The sequence below is a fragment of the Leptinotarsa decemlineata genome, unplaced genomic scaffold, assembly GCF_025532065.1.
Source record: "Leptinotarsa decemlineata unplaced genomic scaffold, Ldec_3_MD MMD2_tig00000035_RagTag_RagTag, whole genome shotgun sequence".
Taxonomy (NCBI): domain Eukaryota; kingdom Metazoa; phylum Arthropoda; class Insecta; order Coleoptera; family Chrysomelidae; genus Leptinotarsa; species Leptinotarsa decemlineata.
Window position 1 is genome coordinate 5,122,456 of NW_027412540.1, and position 25,558 is coordinate 5,148,013.

Here is a 25,558-nt window from a genome sequence, read left to right on the forward strand (position 1 = left end):
GGACATGACCAACATGATAATATGCACACTCCCGATTTTTCTGAAACTGAACTTTTATCTTTCTTATTGAGGTCTTAACGATGAAACAGAGGCCATTTTTTCAGATAACTTCCTTTCCATCTTTTCCATGATGCTTTGAAAGATAACTGAGAAAAGTTATGAGGATGAGAATTCATGACTCCATTCAAAATTACAGGAACATTCAGCTACATTGATCCTACTGTCATTTTTTAGATTGAACAAAGGTTGTATTGAATATCACTGAAGTTCTATCCCAACACCAAATCGTTATTTTTAACACCTCGACACGTGTTTTGATCACCAAGTGATCATCTTCAAAAGGAAGATTAAACAGTTTGATCTTCCTCTTGAAGATGATGACTTGGTGATCAAAACAAGTGTTGAGGTGTTAAAATAATGGTTTAGTGTTGGGAAAAAACTCCAGTAATATTCATTACTACACCAAAGGTTCCAAACACTGCATTACAAGAAAAATTTGTATTCACATTTATAATCCCATAATCGTAAAGTGAAATTCATGAATTTTATTTCTATAATTTCACAGTAATTTGAAACGGATATATTTCTGAAATAGATTGATTTTTTGGAAAAAAAGTTTTGGCTTTCTAGTTCTTCATCTTTATACAATGTGGAAATCTTCCAGAGACAGTAAGAAACCAAATTATTGTTTAAATATATGTTTAAAATATGTTTTTTTCTTCAACCAGCTATCGCACCCCTACGAACGACAACCATCAGAATTCAAAACTTGTGCGAGCCAAGGACTAACGAGGTCTTACATTTTAACGTGTGATTCCTAACACAGGTTGGACGATACCAAGTGAAAATCGAGCGTTCAGCCTAGGGCCGATTGACTGAGTGAACAAAGAACCCACGTCGAACCACCCGGCTAAAATAAATTCTCGACAAAGATATATAGATTATACAAATAAGTTACTTTCAGACAAAAACTGAAAGATAAAGTCCTCTCGAAACATCTACTCTCATATAGATATTGAATAACACGAAAGAAAAAAATGCTTATGAAACATCTACTTTCAGATGAACATTGAATTTAATTTTTTTAAAGTAATACAAATTATGAAATTATGATACAACAACAAAAATTAATTGCTTGATTGAATTCAAGATATTGCCAGAATATTTAATGACACGATTATCGTCAAACCTAATCCAGTCCGTTTCGTCTTTGACTAGTGCGTAATAATGATCATATTCAACGCCAGAACCACAATGACTGCATGAAGATTATAATAGTGGTCTGCTAGATTGAAGTGTTCATCTATTTCGGACATTCGTAAGAGTTTGGTGCTTCCTTCAGAGGATGTGTCGTGTTTGAAGAACATCAGTGTTATTATCAGATTTACTAGTGAATCATTGCTATACTTGTTGTAATAGTCGGTTAGTTTGGCGCATATTCAGCAATACAGTTGATCATCACCCGTTAAAAGTTCTATTTTTAGATGATTTAACAATAAGCTTGGCACGAACTGGTTATCAGTCATATTAGGAAACGCCAGTTGAAGTTCCAGAACGTCACATACGTTTTTGCTATCTCTTGAACATGTACCAGAGCGGTCAGGAGTATTACTATTTTCCTGCTCAGGAAGAGTATTCAACAAGAATTACGCAAAAACCACTTTTTCCATTCAGTTTGTATTCCAAACATCCGTTACGAAATTGAGTCGGTTATCATTCACAGGATTGCTGAAAAATATAGTATATGAAAGAGGTAAAATTTCATTCACATGGATCATTGTCATCCTTAACCTTTAACTACACGCGCCCTAAATATTACTGAAAACTAATTTATTATCTGTTGTTTAAAAACATATGAGTAACGTGCATTTCTAAAAAACACAAAATACTAAAAAATAAAACTTTAATGTTGAAAAAACACATATTAAATACTCATTTCAATATTAATACATGTGTTAACAAAAATGAAAGTTGTAAAAACTGAAACTAATTATTAGATATAAGAAATTCCTAGCATAGGTTACAAAATAAAATAAAACAGAAATAAAGTTTAATGTAAAAACTGAAACTGGTCAACTATACTAATTGTTATGTATAAGAAATTCCTAACATGTAGTCATTCCCCAAATAGAATTTATTTCCATTTTACTATTCGTCGGCATCTGGTTGGTTCTGGCACTCTGGACAAGTAGTTGAAATGATTGCATGTTGTTTGCAAACTGGTTTGTTACATGTTTGGCACGAAATAGTAGTGACTCTATTTTTTGTCTGCCACAGCAAAAGCACCTTCCCCTTACCTTTGTAGGTGTAGGCTCTTTTTCTGGCTGATTTTTGTATTTCTTGAAAAATAGTTGAATGTCCAAAGGCAGAAATTTTAGCTCAGCCCTTTCCGCCAGGTAAGGCTTCATCAAAGAAATAGCTAGCGCTTTTAGAAAACTCCTCCTATATTTGTGTGGGTTATTTATGTGGGACGCTTTATACAAGATCTGGATATTTATGCCAGATATATTTAGAAGTTGAAAAAATAAAACCAAAGGCCATCTCTTCGTTCTTCTAGACACGGAATACGTACTGCACATTTTATCGACTGTGTCAACACCCCCCTTGTGTGAATTGTAATCCAAAATTATGTCTGGCTTATTTGTTTGAGGGTCTATTGTTGAATCATCATGCATGGTTGAAATGAGAACCACAGATTTATTTTTTGTGAGAACATATGACACAATGGCTATATCTTCTTGGAATCCAAAAATAGATGTATTGGGAGGTCTATTTTTGTTTGGCAAAAACTCTAATGGGAGCTTCCTTTTATTTTTTTTATGATTCTTACCATTGTTACTTTATCTTTCAATAGATTTTTAGCTAAACCGTAGCTGGTGTACTAATTATCACAGGTAAGGTTTCTGTTCTTTCCTTTCCAGGACTGGAGCAACCGATGGGTAATATCAGATGAGTTATTTGAGTTTTGATAGGGGCCCTCTGTGTTATGTGTAACATTTTTTGCATCTCGTTGTCGTTCATAGTTGGGTCGCAGTTTTTCAATTTCCAGATTTGTACAATCAATAATATTTTGAATAATATCGTCAGTAAACAATTTTTCAAATGCCATCCTCTCATCTGTGAGAGATCTTGCATATGTTTTTGGCCCAGCTAATATTTTTACTAAATTTTTTTGTTCGTTTTGCTATATTTACTCACAATAGGGTTTTTCTTCCATAGAGTTTTTTATCTTTTGCCACGTAGTAATCTTCAACATGGTCAGTATTATGTGAGTTATTTCCTTCTTCATCTTCTTCGCTGAACTCTTCTACTGAGGTCAAACTGTGATCACTTTCTTCTTTGTATTCTTCATCTGACGTATCAACATTTTCTTCTATGAACTCTTCCTCTGACGTATCTGCATCTCCTCCTACTTCTTCCTCAGACTCGTTATCAAATATTGTTTGAGCCATTTCTTGAAGCTCATCATCAGTGAGACGTTTTGAATCTCTTACTTTTACTCGATCCCTAAAAAAGAAATAAACGAATAAAATCAAATTATTTGCGATTTTTAAAAAATTTATTATTTATTTAGAATAGGTTTTCACTTATTGTTTGCACTTATCATGAATTGAAATAACAAGGAAAGGAACGTGCTCGCAAGGCGTTGACATGCATATTCCCGTTTCCGGAAATACCAACAACATCTCAACAAACATTTTATCACAATTTGACAAATGTTTACAGGTTTAGAAACAAAAAACAAAGGAGCATTCATTTTTCCAGCTACATTGATAGGAATTTTATTATTATAAAAAATAGGTACGTACTAAAAAGCCATCATTCTATGACAAAATATCAAAAATATATTTATACATAAAAATATATACCCAGAGACCAGGAATATGTAGAATAATTAAATGTATACTTACATGATACAAAGTACACGCGTGGTGTATTTTAGGCACCACGATGGATTGCTGCTAATTTCGATACACAACGATTTTACTGATCAGGCTGCTGCACCGATACTGGATGTGGCGATGACTTAGATAGTAAACAAAGGTTAGGTGGCGCGGTGGCGGCTCAACTGTTCCTATTCAAAAAATGGCGGTGGTTTTAGTTAGAGTGGTGTACATTTTACACCGGCGCGTGTAGTTAAAGGTGAACGGCGAATATCGATGTTTTGGAATGAGACAGTTGTCTAATCTGAATAATACTTATACACTAATCTGAATAATACTACAAAATAAAGCACTCATTTGATTACTAAACTCACGGCCTTATGTCACTAATTGGTTGAATACTCATGTGTGGATGACAGTACGCAATGACATTCATTCCCTCATTTGATTCAAGCCTAGCCATAAAAATTTGGTTTGAATTGAAAGGGATATATTTCTATGAGGGATCAATTTGTTGGGAAAAAAGGCTCTCTACTCCATGTTTTTCTATTTCACAACCTCCATTAGGGATACGTTTTGGCGAATACTTTTGGAAACATGCATATTTTCATACTTACTCGCCCGATTATTTCCATTCTAATATTTTCATTATGCTTAATGTTTCAATCAGTTAGGTTTCATTTTCCCCCTCAAAGATTCGAAATCTGTTATCACCTTTTCAGGCAATGGAAGTTCGAATCTCTCATTTTCAATTATTTTTAAAGCAGTCATGAAAAGTATGTGTACTATCTTGGTTATTCGAAATTGCAGAAAATTCTCAATTGTTGGCTCAGAGTTAAGGGTATTTTTCTCAGTTTCCCAGTTTCTCATTTGCTCAGTTCGTAACATAAGTAATATATTTCCTTTTGATAATGTTAATGTTCATCAATTGTTTTTATTATCGGTGTACTTATCAGATAACTTCAATTATCATCAGATAATGCTATTTTTTCGATTTCTCAGTTATAGCAAGATCCTAGAACGGCCCTGTTTCAATATTCTTGTATATAAGTTGACAACGCCGAGAAGCTACGTTTAATAAAAGAAATATCAGAGTCAAGTGTTTGCGACATTTTCTGGAGCGTTTGAAACTCGAAACCAGCGGTAAAAGTTTTTAAATTGCATCATCCAATACAAGATTGAATGGCCCTTGTATATTAACAAATGTTTCATCTTTCTAGCCTATCTTGGGAGTGATTTTTTTGTTTTCTCTGGCTCAGATTCACAGACCTGTATAAGTTTCAGGATTGTACACAAAGAGAAGTACAAAAAGTACCGAATGTCAATCAATCATGTAATATAAGGTTAGGTAAGGTAAGGTTAGGTTAGGTCAAATTTGAGTGAGCCTTATTCGACCCTCCAAGTTATATAAATTGTGAGTGTACCAGCGTTTTAGATTTTTTTATTGTTTCATAAAAGGTGAATGCATGTACTGAGAGCGTTAAGTGAATATTTTTTTCATAAAACTTCATCTTGAATACATTCTTTGGCGAACTACTTGTTATCGAATCAAAAATCCAATTTCAACTTTCTCATTGTGAATTTAACCTTAAGTTGCATTTCATCTGATCATTGTTGGAAAGAAATCATTTCGAATAAATAAGAACACAAGATGATTCAACGGATTGAAAAATAAATACAAAAAAAATCTTTCACAAACCTGAACCGGAATCCTTACTCAACGCCCGTTTTACCGTTTTGGGTTAACAATAGATGACCTGAAAAGTTCAGATTATATCTTTCAGAAGTTGGCTTCACCAATAGGTGAATCACACCAATTTTTAAACTATAACGTAGACTATTTGTATTCGAAAGAGCCAACTACCACTTCACTTGTTCATTACAGATAATTGATTTCCACAGTGGAACATAGCTGAATATATTCACATACAAGAGTTCTGTTTCTTTATCGCTATTCACAATTTGTCGTTAATGTAATGTTGAGAACTTTTGGAACAAGTCCAGTACCATACACCGATTTGAACAATTTTGGGCAATGATTCTTCATTCTCAGGGCCCTTCTATATTTATCATATATGGTAGACTTTTCTAGACTAGGATATTGAAACGCGAAACCTGTAAGAACGGTTTTGATAGCTCGTTTAATTTGACAACTTGGCAGGAATACACAAATCAGACGGCTTTCTAGAAGAACGAAAAAAAGATCCAATACTTTTCATTACCCCCCTTGAACGGGGCAAGATATCAAGGTCAGCCAAAATTAGAATTAAATTATGAATAAAACAACGGTGTAACATATCTCGTTGTCAAGAGGAAGATTGGGCGGGATACAACGTTTGATAGATATTTTATTGGTGTAGAACATCTACAGCCGCTCGAAAAAAAGATTGCTGGCGTGGCGTCGCATGCCGTGGCGACAGGTCGCCATGCCGACAGGTCGACAAGTCCAAGCGACAATGCGATTCTCTGTCCATTGGTTCGACGTTACGCTATATCTCCCGTCATAATGGGCTCGAATAACGTATAGTGTATACAGTGTTGTTTACTACAGTAAAGATAACCTGTATTTCACTGAATAAGTCATTCTCAAAAGTAATTAAAAATGAAATATATTCGACAGTGATGATTTAGAAAGTGAAAGTAAGTGAGCATCTTCCTGCAAGTCATCGGTGAGTTAATCATATTTTCTAATTGAAGTGTGATTTATCTGTGCATTAGGCCCGCGTATATTTGGTCTGTTTCAAGGGTCAGTAAATGTGAAATCTACTCTCTTGGTTAATTAAAATTCACACAATTTTCATGGCATATAATTTTTTTTAATTATTTGCCAATTAATTTTAATTTCATTCTTATGAAAAATAATACACCTAAACACTTGCTCCAAGAATACATTCCACAAAGACTGACAAAATTGTATTTCAAAATCAGCGGATAGCAGCGTATAGCGGACGAATGTTTTTCTCATTTGTTATCAACAGGAATATAAAAAAATTGATTATTCAATTAATTTTCTCATGATGATGGAATTTATATTGAATCATTCATTATTGACATTTTCAGTTTGTGATCTTCAGTAATATATTGCAATAACTAGCTAAGATTCTTGAGTTCAGTGGTATATTGAAGCCGCATTGAAATTTTTTCATGTATATTCAAATTACATATTCTTTATGAATTATTCAGTACCCAACTAACATCACAGGTGTCACAAAATATCATTATTGAAAGTGAACATCACCAAGATCAGTTAAACACAATTTTATGTAAGATTTTATCAATCTAATAGTATCAGAATATACCAAATTTCATTTTTAGTTTCTATGAACACATTTGCATTTTTTAAATGAATAATAATGATGGTATGTCCAATAATTTTGTAACATACTTCATTTATCATCGACCAATTGTCACACTAATATCGTCAGAGGCAACATCGAATATAACTTTTTCCGAAATCACTGATTGAAATAATTAAGTGGTCGGTTACAATTTGAAATATATTTTTGAATTTTCAGTTTTGCATTAACTTAAAATAAATGTTCATTATATAAACAATCATCATTTTTTTGGAAACATCATAATATTCCATTTTTACATTATGTCATATACTGTCTTTATCTTTTTTATGCATATAACTTGTTCAAATTAATTTCAGTGTATCACTTATGCCAGGCAAACCGTGACGGCTCACATTTTTTTTCCTATCAGACATAGTTTTTTCCAAAAATCTGCAGTCAAACTATGAAAATCATAATTTCAGAAAAATTATTCAGAATTTACTTCAGTTTACTCAAATAGATGTTCAGAACGATCATCATTCATTTAAAAATGTATTTCTTACTAGAGTAATTTCATTATAAGAAGCACTTTTTCTATTCACGAGTTATGAAATCAATCAAGGGCTGTGAATCATACCCTTCAGATTTCACCTATTCCCTCAAAATATCTAGAAGGCATATCCGGTGTTCTAAGGGAACACATCTGCCTGCTCACCAATTTATATAATCATAAAACCCGAGTAAGTTTTCAACTACAATGTTACGTTTCAGCAAGATGAGACTGATCGAAAGTGACAAGATCTGAACCGGCGGAGAAACAGACATGATTCTTTAGAATGACCCACTGGTCTACCTGATATGACGACCCTGAATTTCTGTAGAGATTTGTATAATTTGAAGTATACCTGTCACAATCAGTCTTTTTAGAATATGGATGAAATAAGAGGAGCTGATAACTGTATTACCCTGAAACATTTCATGATATGAAGGATTGATTCATGAACAGACTTGATCATTGCCAGGAATAATGAACATTTCTATTGGATCAAACTGGAGTGAGTTTTGAATGATTAATATATTAAAATTATGATATTCAGTGTTTGTTTGCAGATTCTTGATACGAATATTACCCTAACAAAGAAGGTATCACCAGACCACATTTTCCATTTGAAAAGCATTGCTGGCTCCCTCTAGACAACTGGAGATGTAACACTATTGTCTTTTCCATCGAAAAGTACTGAAAATTATACCTCTTTTACCAGAATATTTCCGCATAGGTGAAAGCAGAAGTCAGAAATCAATTACTGTTATCTACCAACTATCGAACTATATATTAGATAATGAATAAATGAAATCAAACCTACATTCAATTCTTGTTTCCCAATGTTTTCACTTTTTCTGACTTATACGTCCACCGAAGTTGGCTTCTGAATGTTAATCAAAAAATCTCAAACCGCACAACCAGCTCCATTCCAGCGACGTGAACAATACAATAGAAAAACCATAAACGCCATAGAAGCTTTCGCTGCTGATTGAATTTTACCGCAAAAATCCCTCGTAATGATCCGAATGAGAATATCTAATTAACGGTAACAAAGAACTCCCAGCCAATATCTAAATTAAAATTCAGCTCATCATACCAGAACCTACTTGTTTAAAAATTTCCATTTCATTTCATTTCAGGGATATCCGTTTTTGGGATTACATTGCGAAATATTTTTCTGGGATATTATAAAATGAATTTTAATGTGGAGAATTCCTCATTCAAGATTTTTGTTAAGTATTAGAAATGTTTACCATAGAAGGACATTGAATGGCTCGACATAAGATATAAATGCAAAGCATTACGTCTTCATAGGGCGTAAACATGAGTTGTAAATATCAGTAAAAATCTGAACGAAAAAAAAATGTATACCTGTGAAAATTTTTCATTGTCTAAGGTATAATAGATGGAGCTGAAAGAGTTTTTCGATTCAACATACATTCTATCGCCTAGGTACTGACTATAATTTCAGGACATGAAATTTTATATATCATCTTCTGAATAACTATATTTTATTTTGCTTCATCTACTTCACATTTATCTATGTTCGTTCATAGTGTATATATACACACAAACCCCTTGAGTATATATTTCAATAATTCTATGATGGCTGTCAAATACAGGTCAGGTTTCAAAGCAGCTTCAACAGCTGAATCTCGCCTTTCAATAATATTTTCCTTTTCTTAAATTTGTTACTGTTGTTAATATTATGAATCAAAACACCTCTCATTATAATTATTTTTTGTGATATTCCGAGAAGAAAAGTTTTTATGACCGTATTTCGAATGTCGGAGTGTAATTGTAAATTTTTAGTTGGCTTAGAACCTACTGACAATTGAAGCTTCGTACATTTGTACGTACATTCCAGATAGATGTTAGCAATACGAAGTGAGTAGTGTTCAAATGAAAGTTATAGACCGTAAGATGATAACAAGTCGTAATTCAAATATAGAAAACTGGTTAGTCCTTCCGTTGCTTTTGTTGTTCCATTCAGAAATTATATGACAAAATATCAGGGATTCTGTTTTTCAAGTCCTTTTCAACCACCATTGACGTCGTATGAAGCAATTTGAGACCACCCCACAGGAATGGATTCTGGCGACCTTGGTGGTCATCTTTAAGGTTCTGAGTGACCTATCCCTTGATCATCATATGAATTTTCGCTAGTCTAACGAGTAAAATAAGCAATTGTTCTAACTTACTCGACCATATTTAAATGTACCTAGCAGAGTATCTTCTAGAAACATATATAATAATAATAATAATAACAATGACAAATATGCTTCATTGTAATAAGAATTAATCTTATTGACAAAGAGTGTGTGAATAATATTACAATGTATACAAACATATACTAAGTCTATATAATTCACAACCTATAAAAATATTATTACGTACATATACAAACACATATATACATATGAAACATATACATATAAAAATATGCTAAAAATAAAAAATATGTTCACATGGGTAAAATGTGTTAATGTGTTAATCGTCAGTACCGGGCAGGCGGTCCTTGAATGAAAACAAAACTTGAGAAACCAAGAAAAGTACTTAATAGAAATAATTGCGTGAGCGTCTCGCTTGTAGCCCAATAGGCTGAAACAACTGTCTGGGGATTTATACTGTGTTACTATTACAGGATGTATTCAGATTTATATTTTCTGTTAGTAAAAATTAATAAATTTTGCTGAGGTTGTCGATGTCTGTCTTTTTGTTGATATTGTTTTCTTTAATTTTGATCTCAGCCATTTCCAGAAATTGCCTTTTATTTGAATCTGGTTCGAAATGGAGAATTTTGGTGTTAGTATAATTGGCTGAATGATCATTATCTAGAACATGTTGTGTGAGTGCACAAGAATTTCGTTTTAAATTTTCACAATTACTTTTATGAAGAGCTATGCGGGTTTTCAAATTGTTTTTTGTTTGACCTATATATATCTTATCACAATTGTTGCAGGGAATTTCGTAAACTACATGTGACTTTTCAAATAACGGATCTTCATCTTTCAATTTTGAATGTAGTTTAGAAGAAAGAAATGCATTGAGGGAAAATGCAAGAAAACAGATAGAGAAAGTGCAAGAAGAAAATAGAAGGACATACAACCTGAGAATGAAGAAGGCAAAAAACTACAAAGAAGGAGACCTAGTGGCTATCAAGAGAACACAATTTGGACCAGGGTTGAAACTTGCGAAAAAGTTTCTTGGACCTTACGAAGTTTTTAAAGTCAAACCCAACGAAAGATACGATGTTTTGAAGGTTGGCATTCATGAAGGGACAAGCAAGACGTCAACTTGTGCAGAATTCATGAAACCTTGGGTTGAGTATGAGTCTGAATCCGAGTCGGATTCTGCACAGGATGGCCGAATGTAGGATTCAATAGTTTGATAATTATTTCACTTACAAATGCTGATCGGAACAGGCGCGCGCCGACCCTGACTTGTCTTGGTTACGATACTGTGGCTTAGGTGTCAGCGGGAAGGGAGACGGTAGCGTACGCCGGCTAAAAGTTAAACGGGCATTGTGCGGTAGGCGGTCAGAGAAGTAAGACGTAAAGACGCGAAGACGAAAGACGTATTCATAAAAGACGAATTGTTGTTTAACGACGTGGAAGAATATAATTGTGCCAATAGTTCAATTGCCCTAAGTTTTTTGACAGTAAACTTTTGGTACTTTTTATGGTAAAACCTAATTCACACCCCCTTCAAGTAAAAAAGGTAGACCTCCTCAACAACACTGAAGGTGATCGTTTTCGAGATATTTACAATTTTCCATATCGATGCATATTACTTTATAGCCTAATTTTTTATTGATTTCAATAATTTTTTGTAATAGTTTTTTTCCCTCGAAACGAAACTTGAGATGTGGATTCTTATATACATTGAAACATACTCTCTGTGTTTCAATATTCAAATGCATCCGAATCTCATTCACTGGTATCTCTTTTTCGCATTGTTCACCATCGCTATTGGAATCACTACACTGGAAAAAGTCTGCGTTGTTATCACACCCGTTATTACTATTAGTACTTGTCTGAAGACTGCATCAATATCGAATTTCAACACTCAAATCGCGATCAGTTCCTGGACTGAACACGACGGCGATAACCATCCCTGATTTCTATTATCTACCGTAAAATCATGACTGAATTTAATTTTATGACTCTAACTCTAACTTATATACAAACCGCCCAATCTACAGTCCACATGGACTACTTCGCTCCCTGTCTATTTGTTTTTTTAGCCTTTAAGAGTGCCGCTAACTTTAAGACAGCACAATATCGTTAACTTTGACTATAAGATGTATTTCAGAGTAAATGTTAATGGAAGTTATCATCATGAAATTCTTCCAAAGTATAACAGGATCCATCAGAAAGTAAGACTTTGATTGTTTTCTTTAAATTCTGAGGGGCTTTCTATATATTCAACGTCTTTTGGCAGGTGATTGAATATTTTTAAGCCATCGTGAAATGGTTTGAGGAGACCATAAGAAATTCATCTCTATGCTTGTTTATCAAACAAGCCATGAAAAATACATAAACTGTTAAAATATTATTTATAATAAATATAGGCCTACAGTAGTCTTGTTGTTCAATTGCGAAGAAATAACGTATCGCACAGAGTTCATATGGATCCTAGAATATACTCCCCAGAACGAAATTCCATAGGTATATCAAGTATGAGTCTACTAGTGAATAGTAAACAGATTTAGCTTCAGAAGCTCCCAACTGTCTAGAAGTTATTCTTAACACATAACAATCAGAAGGAAGTTTTTTATTAAGTGTTCTGATGTGGTCTTCAAATATCAAGTAGTTATCTATGATAATACCCAGGAATTTAGTGTTTGATTCATTCTCAATAACACTTTCAATGATAGTAATTGGAAAGTTGTCAATAGAACCTCGGAAAGATATTAAATTAGTTTTTCTTATTAGTCAGTGGGCTATGCTTGAAGAACGTTTGAAGTTCATTTCTTTAGAACAAATGAGTTTTGTTGATATTTATAGATGAAAGATCAGCATCGCACCACTCCTTGATATTCGTGATATCTGAAGATATCGTGGAAGTCTGAGGTATTTTTACTGTGCATGCTGGCGAGCCCTCCTGAATATACCAGAGCTTAATGGACAGGAGCCTACCATCTTAACCGTCGAGAAAAAATATTAATAATGAATACATAGAACTCAATCAGTTCAATGAATAACAAAATGATTAGAAGACTAAGCAAGACTAAGAATGATGTAAGAAGATTTTTATTGACTACTAATTTCCTCTAGTGGAATTATGGATGGCAAAAAATATACATGCTCATTCTGTGCTGAGTGATGAAGTTCTCAGTAGGCAGTTCTTCATACAATTTCACGGCATTGTGCGAAAAAATTCTTGTAGATATTGCAGATAAATGGGAAGAAATAACTAGTATATTCAAACTGGTGTATTCAAAATATATATACATAAAAATGCCTCACTTCAGGCAGATAGTGACGTCATCACACCAGTCAAGTTGTCTCTCAGCTCGCCCAATTAACCAGAGTGCACCAAATTGTCACGTGGTGTCCTCAAACTGTCACCTAGCTAGCTGGGCTGCTAGGTGACAGTTTGATCGAATTTTCCAATGCCATGTATATATATATATATATATATATATATATATATATATATATATATATATATATATATATATACATACATATATATATATATATATATATATATATATATATATATATATAAACTGTCACATTAAGAAAACTTGGCTTCAATAAAATTGAACCCTCCCATTAACTGAATTTTTTAGAGTATATTTTTATTCGGAAATAGTTGTCTGACTACGTTGAATGAAAGTTTGCCGAAATATTATATGTTTAGTAAAACTGAGTCACGAGTCAAGCCACAACTCCAGAGTTTTGCTCTCATTACTTATTGCTAATTCATTTTTTTTTCATATTTCCTCATGTCTTCCATCTTCTATTCCGCTTCAAATAACATGTGAGTTATTGGAATTCAAACATAAATTTTGAGCAATGAAGAGCTCTTCACAGCGTTGTAATGGAAAGTGGCACCAATAGTTATTTAATGAAAGACTGAATCTGAATTTCTCTATTATATAATAATGATAATAACAATAAATTCATTTTGAGCAATGAAGTACTCGTATCAGCGTAGTAACGGAAAGTGGCACCAATAGTTATTTCATGAAAGACTGAAATGTATGATATCTTTTTGGGAAAGAAAGTTTTTGGCTTTCTACTACTCCATCTGATACAAAAAAAAAGGATGAGAGAATCTTCCAAAGAAAGGAAGGAAGTAATCAATTTGAAACTCTATACATGGATGTGTAGATCATGCAAAGAAGTAACTTTCAGATACAAACTGAAAAAAAGTCCTCCTGATATATCTTTTGCAATCTGAATTTCTCTATTATATAATAATATAAAATGCATTGTCCATCAAAATAACAAGATAACAACAAAAAATACGAGAGACTTTGTATTTGATATGCAAATGACTTTTGGATCACATCGCGAATATGCATTCGCATCTGCCCTTCCACCAATGCCGAAAATGTATAAGATATATGAATCGTTGAAACCTTTTTCAGGATTCTCGCCGCGGACCTATTTATTCTGGATGCTAAACAGATGCTGCTTAAACATCTTTAAAAAAACAGTTTCTGACATGTTGAAGCAATTGTTTTTCTATTCACGGAGATAATTTGTTGTGGAGAAGATATTATAGAAAAAAGATTTTGTTTAAATATTTCCTTTTTATGTACCTACAGGAATGTTTAACACACAAATTCAGGTTGTGGACATCTGTTAAATAAAAGACAAATTTTCATAAGAGTAGGAAGGATTCCTATATTCGATTATTTTAAAGAATATGCATGTTGCATGAAAACGTCTACGATTAAACCTATTCAACCACTTCAAATCTGCTAATTTGTGTGAAATTGTGGCCTTCTTCTGATACCAAATATTAACCTGATGAAAGAGTTTTGAACTTTCTGCAGGCGACACTTGTCGTTCTTGTCTAAACATGAATGATAAACAGCGTCACAGTGGTTGAAATGAAATAAAACTAATGAATAACATAGCATTGTCTTGACATATACATCCAAATATATGAGTTGCAATGATGCATAAGCAACTTCAAGTTTTTAGGTTACTTGTTCATGAAATCTTAGCTTATGATCTAAAATCAACCCCAAAATTTTTTAATAGGGTCAAAATTGTAACTTAGAGTCTTCTATTTTCAAGCTGTAGTTTTTTACTTCTTCCCTGATGCTATCACTTCCAAAGATAAAAGCTACTGATTTATTTGGATTGATTTTCAACATATGGTCAGTGGATATTCACAAGACTTCAAATTCTTGACAAACGACAACTCTCAGAAGTTGAGAAACTTGTGCGAGCTAAAGACTGATGGGGTCTTACCTTTTAACGTGTGATTCCTAACACGTTACTAACATTAATTGTAACAATTAATGAAATGGCGCATTTGATTTTCCAATACTTCCTCTATAATCTTAGAACATGCCGGAAGAATACTTGTAGACCTTGAATCATTTACATTTTATGTTTGATCATTTTTTGGTAGGGGTATAATTTTTGAACGATCAGAAAAATAACTTTGACTCATGCCTTCGTTTATTATGTTAGTACCGTTATAATGAAAGGAATACGAATTTTCAGAATAGTTATTTTGATTTCATCTACCCCATATGCTTCTGATTTTATGCTTTTTATGATGCTAAAGATATCATTTTCAGTGGTTGGTGAAAAAATGGGTTGATCAAATATACCTTCATTTCTGTTCGTGCCATAAAAGCGTGCCCTTTAACCAAAAAGTCTTCATTTTCAGTAATTGATGGGACATCTACAGAAATGTTCATTTGCACCTTGGCTTTCAACACCCGTATTTCCGACTGAGAAACAGTAAGATAGTTTTGTGATCTGAAGTTACGGTAATAATTTCAGTTATCCTAGCCTTAATTATCTCCTCAGTTGATGAAAAAAAAGCATTTAAGGAAACGTCTTGAAAAAAATGTAAATTCAATAAGAATAAAATATTTGGAGAACATCATATGCGATTTGATAAAGAGAAGTGTTTTTTCTATAATACTGTATACGTAGTTGTTTCATATCGACTATTTCTCCAAGTTTGGGTTTGACATAGATACAGTCAGAAATTGATGTGCACATCATGTTTTTTTGTATGTTTGATTTCTTCTTTCTTCACATTGTCTGTTTTATGTGTGAAAAGAAAAGCTCGAGGCGCAAAACGTTCTTCATTTTGAAAGCAATATAAATATTTCTCCTACAACAAGCCTTTTCATCAATATCCCTGTCTAGTGTGGCCCCTCTAGTCATGAATATTGAGTTCGAGAATATTTTCACCAGACCTTAAAATAGGTATGTGATTAGCGCAACATTTCGCATTTTTCTTCATTTCAAAGCACGTTCGATAGAGCAATAAATAATATGTCACTTTATTATATTGCATTAAAGTTTTATTCATAATGGTTATTTCGCGTGTGCGCCAGAAAAAGAAATACTTTCAGTAGCTTGCTGTGTTCCATATATGTAAAAATGACCCAAATGGATACTTGCTAAGTAATAAGTGTAATTAATTGAGGGGAAAAAGTCACTTATTAATTTGCTTTCTCTGCAGCTCGTAAAAGACCAAACGCTACTTAATAATGGAACTTCGTATGCTAATGAAGTGCTTCGATTATATTTTCAAGTTTGCTAATGAGGCAAATATCCTTTTTATAAGTTTTTAGTAGTTTGAAAAGTGTTTCAATTGTCAACTTTCACAGAAGCTTTCCAAGCCATTGGAAATGTATTGAATTTACACTTACAGATTACCCTACAGAAATAGATAATTCATTGTGTTGGTTTTAAAGTTTTGTAGTGATAATATTCACTTAAGTACATGTTAGAAATCACACGTTGAAAGATAAGACCTCGTTAATCCTTAGCTCGCACAAGTTTCGACTTCTGAGGGTTGTCGTTCATAGGGGTGCGACAGTTGGTTGACAGATTTTAAACATAATACAATATACCTTAGATATAGATGGTGCTAAGATATTGCTTAATGCAAAAATAATAGTCAAGATTAGGTAGAGAATGAGTTGATCTCAATTGTAAAAGTCTCATGAAATGTGTTTGCACGTATATTGGCAACGATTTAGATATCACTGCATATAGAATTTTTTCTGTTCCGCATTCGAGGAATGGTTACTTCATTATTCGAATTATTATTTGCTATTTTATACAAGATCCCAGTCAATTTTTCTTTTTTATATTGATGATAGAATTCGAGTGGGCTTTATGGCTATTATAGTTTTTTATGAATCTGGATGCTTTGAATTTATGCTTTGAGTTTTTTTATACCGCATTATAATTGGGCCAAAGACATAGATCAACAATACTGATAAAAATTCACAAGGATGTCTAGAAGCTGTCATGATAAGTGTCAGATTTTAATAATTGACCAACTCTACTTACTCAAAGTAACCAATTATTTTTGTGAACAAAGACTTGGAAACTCTTTGCGACTTTTCAATATACAGTTTGAATATCACAGGAGTTTTTTTTCCAACACCAAACCGTTATTTCAATACCTCGACACGTGTTTCGATCACTGCAACCTGAGAGGGTTATTTAGCTCACACCGATCAAACTCGACCAAATAAATCCAGCTGCTTGATACAGGAATCAATTCATTTGATCAGATTTTTGTCGGGTCACCTAACAACGGTGGGACTTTGCTAAACGCTGAAAACTTGATTCGGTCAGCGGCGTGATAGGCTCACGGAGTACGTGCTCCACTACCGGAACATGAATCCCCATGTGATGAAAAATCGTATCCAAGGTTGTAGCATTAGGGTATATTTTCAGCAGTTCACTGAGGATTCGATGGTCTGCAACTACCTTCATTAAAGTAAGCAGCACAAATGTGTGTTTCTGGAAATAGGTCTCCTTCGACGCATGTCAAGGAGACTGCAACCCAATGTATCAGAATACCAACTGCAGTCACCAGCCAAGATACGCTTTCCTGGTTCTTTCAGCCACCCAGGACGATATGTGCATCTCTGGGATTTTACCAATCCTCTGGAATATTCTATTGGGCTGTCATAATGACATACTAAGGAAATTCTTGTTGATTGGTTGATATTGAGTTTATCGGATGTTCAACGAGGAAGATTTCCTTCTGTATATGTTCTGGTCGATGTTATCGTGTACCGACAATAACATTAAACTGATATTTGTATGTGACTTCTATAAAACAACGAATAGACTGCTCGCGAATAACATAGTTGGCATGCAATGTTGAATTTTATAGAATTGTTCATGACTTCTTGAAAATATATGATTTTTGTAGTCCTGAAGTAAAGGATGAGTCTCATGAAGTCAGTTGTAGGTGGTGTATGTAAAAATCTTTGAAAAAAAAATAATACTCTAGTCGTGCAGAAATTTATGACCTTTGCATCTGAATCTTACTTTTCTTATAATTATTTTCATTATATTTTACTGTCATTTTCCGTATATATTTTGCCTGAAAATAATCATATCTCTAACCTTCTAACACCTGAGAGTCAAAACGATTCATTCACAGTATTGAATGTACAATACAGAACTTCGGTTCTGCTCAGGTTTTAAATGTAATCTTTGATACTACATTCATTCAGCTCCACTTCTGAACTGCTATGTTTTTATCAGTCTTTAATCATGTATCGCACTGTATTCAGTGAAGGACGGTAGAAGTGTAATACATATTTCATAATAAACCCATTACTAATTCCTCATATTCCAGTACCTCATCATCATTACTATTATTTTTTCATTCTTTATTTTATTTGTATCTGATTCAATTCTACAAAAATCAACATTTGCGAATAGAACTCAGTTTCTAATTTTTCTAACTGAATGAATTTCCCTTGGAGAGATTGTTAATTTCCAAGGCTTAATCATCGACAGTATGACACAATTAAGGATACCTGAAGTTTTGTACACAACATTTGTTTTGTGCTTTGTGAATCCCACTTCCTCATCAAGCACCCCAAGTTTGAATCCATTTATCATTTGCTCCGTGAATAATTCAGATTTTCCTTCCATCAGAATTTGTTACAGCCGGTGATAATTTCGAGTTAGAAGAAATTCTACCCTACTTTGACTTCTAATTCTGCGAAAGAAGGCAACAAATGTAGAAGTTCTTTACATAAATTAAATTTTCATTCTCTCAACCCATTTCTCTCCCTCGAAGACAAAAAATTGACTATGTAAATAAATAAAGCGTGAAAGTTCAATCTCCCTCAGTGACTGTGTTTGCTGACGTTGATATATCGTTGAGCACAGTGCGAAACAGTGATCCTGTTTAACACGATGGTATCTCCTTTGATAGGCCAGTTTATTCGTTCAGGGACCAAAAAACAGATACTTGTGTTCATCTTATGCGTACATTCTTATAATTTTTAAGTGAAAATAATATCAATAACCACGCTCAGTATTGTTTAATTTAGATAGCAATTGAGCATGTCCCTTGACCTTGTAAATCTTCTCGATTTGATCAGTTCTTTTCTAAAACTAGCATTGGTTAGCAATTATAGGAATCCTACGACCAAATCTGATAGGTAGAATTGCAAAATCAGGCGTAATTTGAGAACACTTGATTCTACGTTGCTCAGCGAAACGTTCATCGAGAGATGATGAGTTTTCGATTGTGATTTTGATATTTTGAACATTCTGAACTATCAACGCAACCAAAAATGAACCCCCATTTTCAATACAACTTATCGAAATCAATAAAAATATACCCCGAGTGACTTTGTCGTCAAAATTTCCTGAGCAAAATGAATTCAACTATTTTTATTGTAGAAAATGTGTTCAGTAGAACGAAATTGTCGAAAACAACTTTCCACTCAGCAGTTATTGCTAGATATAATAATAAGACTTGAATCTCTTCACTAATTTGTAGTCAAAAAGGGTTTATTTAGGTTATTTAGAAGATAATACAACGGAAGTAACACTTGTAAAACAGATTCATTTATTTTGAATATTTCCCAATTCCCAATATATAGGTACCGTACATATCGATGAAATAGTCAGGTGCGCGAACAAAATATAAAGATTCATTAATGAAAACACTAGAACTTTCAAAATTACTTACTCTAAAATTATGTTAACTCATGCATGTAGTCAATTTTGAACTTCAATTCGGAATTCATTCTACAACTTTGGAATATTGAACAAAAAACATATATCTTGAACCTCAAAATATATTACACCAGGAATATTAGGGGTTTCACCTCGAAATGAGAGATAGACACCCTGAAACTTTTCTCAAAATTAACTCATCATAGGGTGTCTGTGACTATAGATATAGAAAAATCGTTTTTTCACACATTTATTGAAAATATGTGGTTTCCTATGGATTTTATGCTATTTGTATTGATTAAATATTGTAGGGGATTAAATTTTCCACTATTTTCTACTGGTTAGAGTATTATTCAAGGTCATCCTGTAATCTCGATTGAGGTGAAACCCGGCTAGCTCAGTCGGTGGAGCATGAGACTTTTAATCTCAGGGTCGTGAGTTCGGGCCCCACGTTGGGTACCAGATGAAGTGAAACTTCACTGGTAATTCTCAGAGGCGGCTGTCTTTCATTCACTGGAATGTGGGTACGAGCTGGCAAGGAATAGACGACGGATGCTCGTTGTAACTAAAGTTGATATTTTTATTGATAGACGAAATGTTCACTGAAAATAAGAAGATGATACAGTTTTTCATTTAGCTTGGAAGCTTTGGGTACGGACAACAAAAACGATAATCTTCATTACATCGGTCTTACTAATCTAAAAATAGGAAGAACAGCTATAAACTCCGATTCGTTACAAAAGTGAATTTTTGTTCCTAGTAGCACGGTTCTACCTAGTTTGGACGATCGCGTCTATACAAAAATATCAAGTTTCTAGCCGAGGACAATGAAATCCGTGAGAACTAACAAACATGTAAGAAAAAATGTCGAGGCAAACAATTTTCAATAATTCAACTTTGAAAATACTCAAACCAGGCATGTGATGACATCTAGTACAGAGTAGCCGAGTTTCCGGTTCAAACATGGTCTTTAGTAAGAAATCTAACCGCGTATACATGCATAATCAGTTGCCTATGTATGTTTCGTTATACGAATAAGAACTATTAAGTTCATAAATTATCGATCAATTTGTAATTCTGAATGATTCGCATTTTTTATCACCTATTGCGTTATAATTAACAATTTTTTAAATAATTCAGTATCTAATAATTCAATAAAACTCACCTACCCAAGTAAGTATGAAGTTATCGAGAAAAATAATTTTTAAATTAAAATCGTTTGTATACTAAATACTTCATAACTGAATGAAAAGAAAAGAATTCAGTTTACGAATAATGTTTGTCTTGAAAAATACCATTTCATACATTTATGAACGTTGAATTATGAAAAAATTAATAATGATGAGGAGCACAAGCTATAATTTCAATTTTCTTCTTCTTTATCATTGTCTTCCAGTCATTGTGAAATTTCAAATTTCTTCGTGTTCTCGTGTTGACTTCAGTTTTTCTAGGATTTCGGAGTCGAAAGTACTGTCTTCATTGATGTCACTCTGAGGTGAAGTATCAAGACAAGCTTGCCCATTACACTGGCTGCAAGCTAAAGGGCGCTGCAACCCTGCTTTCCTGCACTCAAGTCGCGAACCACAACCATTTTTGCAGTTGCAGAATATTGTGTTAAGTAATTCCTTCGAAGCTGTGGAATTCATTGAAGTAACAGGTTTCAAGAATTGATCACGAGTTATCGAACTCCAATTCTGCTGTTCTACCTCATGTCCTAAACAAGTCTGAACTTGATAATGAACACAGTTGGAATGTTGATAAGTTGCTGTACTCGTTGGTGGAAGATTTGATAACTGCACAGGTTTGTTCAGTCTTGTTAACATGATGAACTGTGCATAGCAAAGACGATCGATACAGTTATCAGATTTTGGAGCCTCATACATTGCCAACAAAGTTCTCACTCCGTTCTCAAATAATGATTGAACCGGTCAGTTTCCTTCATCGAATGCTGCAGTCACAGCAACGTATCGCATAAAGAATCAATATCTATTTTTAGAACGAGAATATTTGTCATAACTTTTGAAAGGGTATAATTCAGTTTTCACATTTCCTTTGTTAACTTAAAAAAAATGTTGATGAGATAGGGTACACCCAGTCAAAATGACAAGTAAACCTATATCTCCTTCTATTATAACAGCAATTTTTTGATGTCATCAATAGCTGTTTCAGTAATAAAAATATCCGCTTCATTTCTGGCCTATTTTATTCTTATATTGATAGCTTATAATTTTTCAATAACCTTTTTATATTTTTATATTATTTTTTCGATTTGATGGTACAACCATGGTTTCGCCGAAACAAACTTCGAATGAAATAAGATATTCATTGACCTTTAAAAATTACAAAAATATTTATAATATTTATAAATGCACAACAATTGTACAGGTACGTCAAGACTGCGGTGTAGTAATATAAAAATGCATAAAATTTGTAAAGCTATTTAGAAATAGAATTAGTGACTTCTGTTGAAATGAGATATTCCTAGAAACTATTCATTGTGTAAGGTAGTACGTTAAAAAGATACTACTAATAATAAAAGGAGACACATTGAATTCGTAGAGGCCATCTCACACTGTGAATGCCATTTCGTGCTTGTCTCTTTCGGCTATACTGATTTGCCAGTAACCCGACAATAAATCAAGAGACGTAAAAAAGTTAGAGCCAAAAGGTCATCTATTACCGGCAAAGGATAACAATCCTTTTTTATGACTCCATTTATTTTTCTATAGTCCACACAGAATCGTCAAGATCCATCTTTTTTATGCACTAGTACCACATGTGAAGCCCAAGGACCATAGGACTTTCTAATTATTTTTGCGTTCAACATCTCTTCGATTTGAGTATTGATTATTTCTCTTCCTTTTGGTGAGACGCGATAAGGAGGCTGTTGAATTGGAGTGGCATTTCCTGTATTTATAGAGAGTTCACAAACGTTTATTTTGCCTAGCTCATAATTATTACTCGCAAAAATATCGGAATATTCACTTAGCAGTTCAAGGAGCATTTCTCTCTCCTCAGATTTTAAATTTTCATTCAACTTCAAACCTAATTCAGAAACATCTACATGAAGGATCTCATTATCATAATCAAGAACAACAGAATCCCGAAAATTTCCGTTTTCACTTATTTCTTTCTCGGAATCACTCTGTATGAACCCAGGGAAATAATTATGCTCATCAAGCTTCACATTTACAATAGAATTTATCTCCGTCCCTGACGGGAATCCCGAATCGATCCATTCTTTGGTTTTTCCCAAACATGTACCCTCAAAAATAATTTTCGTTACGTTCGTGTTGTTTGTAACACGAATGAAATTTTCCTCTTAATCATAACTGACTGATGATAGTCCTCTATTTCTGAAAAAGTCATCTCCGTACACAAAATAGAGTGTATTTGTATTTTTGGCATGAAAACCGATTTTTATTTGTACTGAACTTGAAGGGGATAAGAAAACTTCGCCAACACAACGTACCTTGTCATCGCTAGGACTTTCATTATCAATAGAAATGTTTTCATCAGAATGAAATTTGAAAAAATGGACAGTGTTTCCCACTTTTATCGCTATAGACTTGGTTAGAAAATTCATATCTGTCTCATACTTCCTGTTGAAATCATTTCCTAAGATACATTTACCATCAAAGTTTTTGCTATAAAAAATTCGTGTTTCATTTATAAATCGCTAATATCGAAATATACTATGCTTTTTCCTATTATCCGCAAAAAATTTACACTTGCAGACTCCATTTTAACATTCAGAACTTTTGGAATTTTAGCATTTTTTGACAAAAATTTTGAATCTAGAACACTAACTCCAGATCCTGTGTCGATCAGACAATGAATTTTGTTTTTTCAAATTTTACCTTCAATTTCTATTGGACTTGAAATGTTATTTTCAATAGGAAGAATAGATAACGTTTTAAAATTTCTTTTTCTATATCTGCAAGATTATTTTTTGTGACCAATTTTGTTACAAAAATAACAGGTTCTATACAATTTACCGCTAATAAAATTTAGCGGCGGGGTGTTCCGTTTTTTGAATAGCAATTTTTTGAATAACGCCTTACTTTTCCACATGCAAAGCATATAATTATGCCGTTGGGTGTACGGCCTTTATTTTTAACATTAACATTTTGATTATGCCAAGAACCCCTATCACTAAATTTATTGAAGGATATTTGAACCAACCTATTTGATGGATGCTCCTGCTGCTGGATACGCCTCCGCAGGTCCTCAATTTCTTTCTCTGCCCTCCTTCGGTAGCTGTCTGGGCCTCTCTGAGATGCATCTCTGGAAGTGGATGGCCGGGTTGTAGTAGACGAAGGGCCCTCTTCTCTTCTCTTCTCTCTAGCATGAAGTTTGTTGTTTCTACCTTCTGTAGATTCTCTCGAAGAGCCTTCATAGAATTATCCTTCATCAGGTTCACCTTTTCTAACAAGGCCGGTTTGAGTCCTCGTGAAACAAATCCAATTTTTTCACTTCCGTCCATCTGAGGGTTTACCGAAAAACACAATTTCAAAATGTCGTGTAAAAATGTCCAAACGTCCTCGTACTGTCCTTGTTTCCGATTTAGTAATTGGAAATAACACTGTTCTCCTTTTGTGGAATTTTGAAAAGCGGCTTTTAATTTTGTATTTACGTCTTCAAAAGTGGTACATTCACTCTCAATTGTTTCATAAATGTCAAGAGCAGGTCCTTCAAGATAGCAGGGAACTTGCAAAAATTTTGTTTCGTCTGACCAATGATTCGCCTTCTGTTGCAGCTTAGTTGAAGTTTTTGAAAAAAATCTTTCACGTTTTCATTTGGCTTGCCTGTGAACGTTTTCGGTGTTGGCATCTTGGTTTCTTCTTCTGAGTTCTGAAATTCTTCGTCGGATTCTTCGTTTTCACTTGAAGTTGGTGAACCACTTTCGAACTGCAGTGTTTTGCATCGAAGTCTAACTAACAAGTTGTTACACTTTTACAAAAATTTCACTGGCTTTCACGGGGTGCCCAGCGGCTAATACGGGTTGTCTGCTGACTAATACAGGCTGTCCGGCGCCTTCACCAAATTTGTTACAACTTCGGTTTGGGGGTGACTCAGGGGTAACATTATGAGGGAAATACCAGAATACTTAGATACTAGGTTGATTGCCTAGGATTTGTACAAGGAGGTCCTTCCCCAATCAGGTCTTACTAACAACTGTCTTATTATAAATACATCATCATCAAATATAAAACATGTTGACATCATCAAAACTATCAAGTCGAGGAATCACCTACCACGGTTCCCTCTCGCTCCGTACGCCTCGTGTTGGTCATAGTGACATTATGACGCGTCATTACATCGATTCCACAATATTAAGTCCATATATGGGAGAAAACATCTTCAATATTATATAGTGGATTCACAAGAAGTGATTTTTTTGAATAGTATTTCAATTTTTTTGTAGTGAATATTGTCCAATTCACCGATATAAGGTTATACAGTTTGATTGGCAGATAGTCAGTCTGCTTCATTGTTTTAGTGCAGTTCACTCGAGATAGTACCATTCAATTCTTTGTTGCGGGTATTGTACTTGTGAATTTCACTTTGTTTTTTGTATCCAAAAAATTGCTTGTATCATATATATATATATATATATATATATATATATATATATATATATATATATATATGGGCACTCACTGAGCTTGTGCCCCATAGTAAAAC

General features: G+C 33.7%; 2 protein-coding genes and 1 non-coding gene across 4 annotated transcripts in view; 2 read left to right on the forward strand and 1 right to left on the reverse strand.

Moving 5' to 3' along the window:
- LOC111506190 (limbic system-associated membrane protein) overlaps nt 1-25,558 on the forward strand; it is a 1,118,878-nt gene that overhangs the window by 990,036 nt on the left and 103,284 nt on the right. The window lies entirely within an intron of this gene.
- On the reverse strand, nt 1,163-24,612 carry LOC141480975 (uncharacterized). 2 transcript variants are annotated; one of them, XM_074171776.1, is made up of 2 exons: nt 24,056-24,612; nt 1,163-1,728 (listed from the first exon to the last, which is right to left on the reverse strand). In XM_074171776.1, the coding sequence occupies exons 1-2, from the start codon at nt 24,354-24,356 to the stop codon at nt 1,718-1,720; spliced, it is 312 nt and encodes a 103-aa protein (XP_074027877.1). In that variant the 5' UTR covers nt 24,357-24,612; the 3' UTR covers nt 1,163-1,717. The 2 variants fall into 2 exon arrangements, with proteins under 2 accessions (XP_074027877.1, XP_074027876.1); XM_074171775.1 differs by lacking the exon at nt 1,163-1,728 and adding an exon at nt 19,797-20,472.
- Nucleotides 20,257-20,329, forward strand: TRNAK-UUU (transfer RNA lysine (anticodon UUU)). Its single transcript has one exon. It is a non-coding gene; the product is annotated as a tRNA-Lys (tRNA).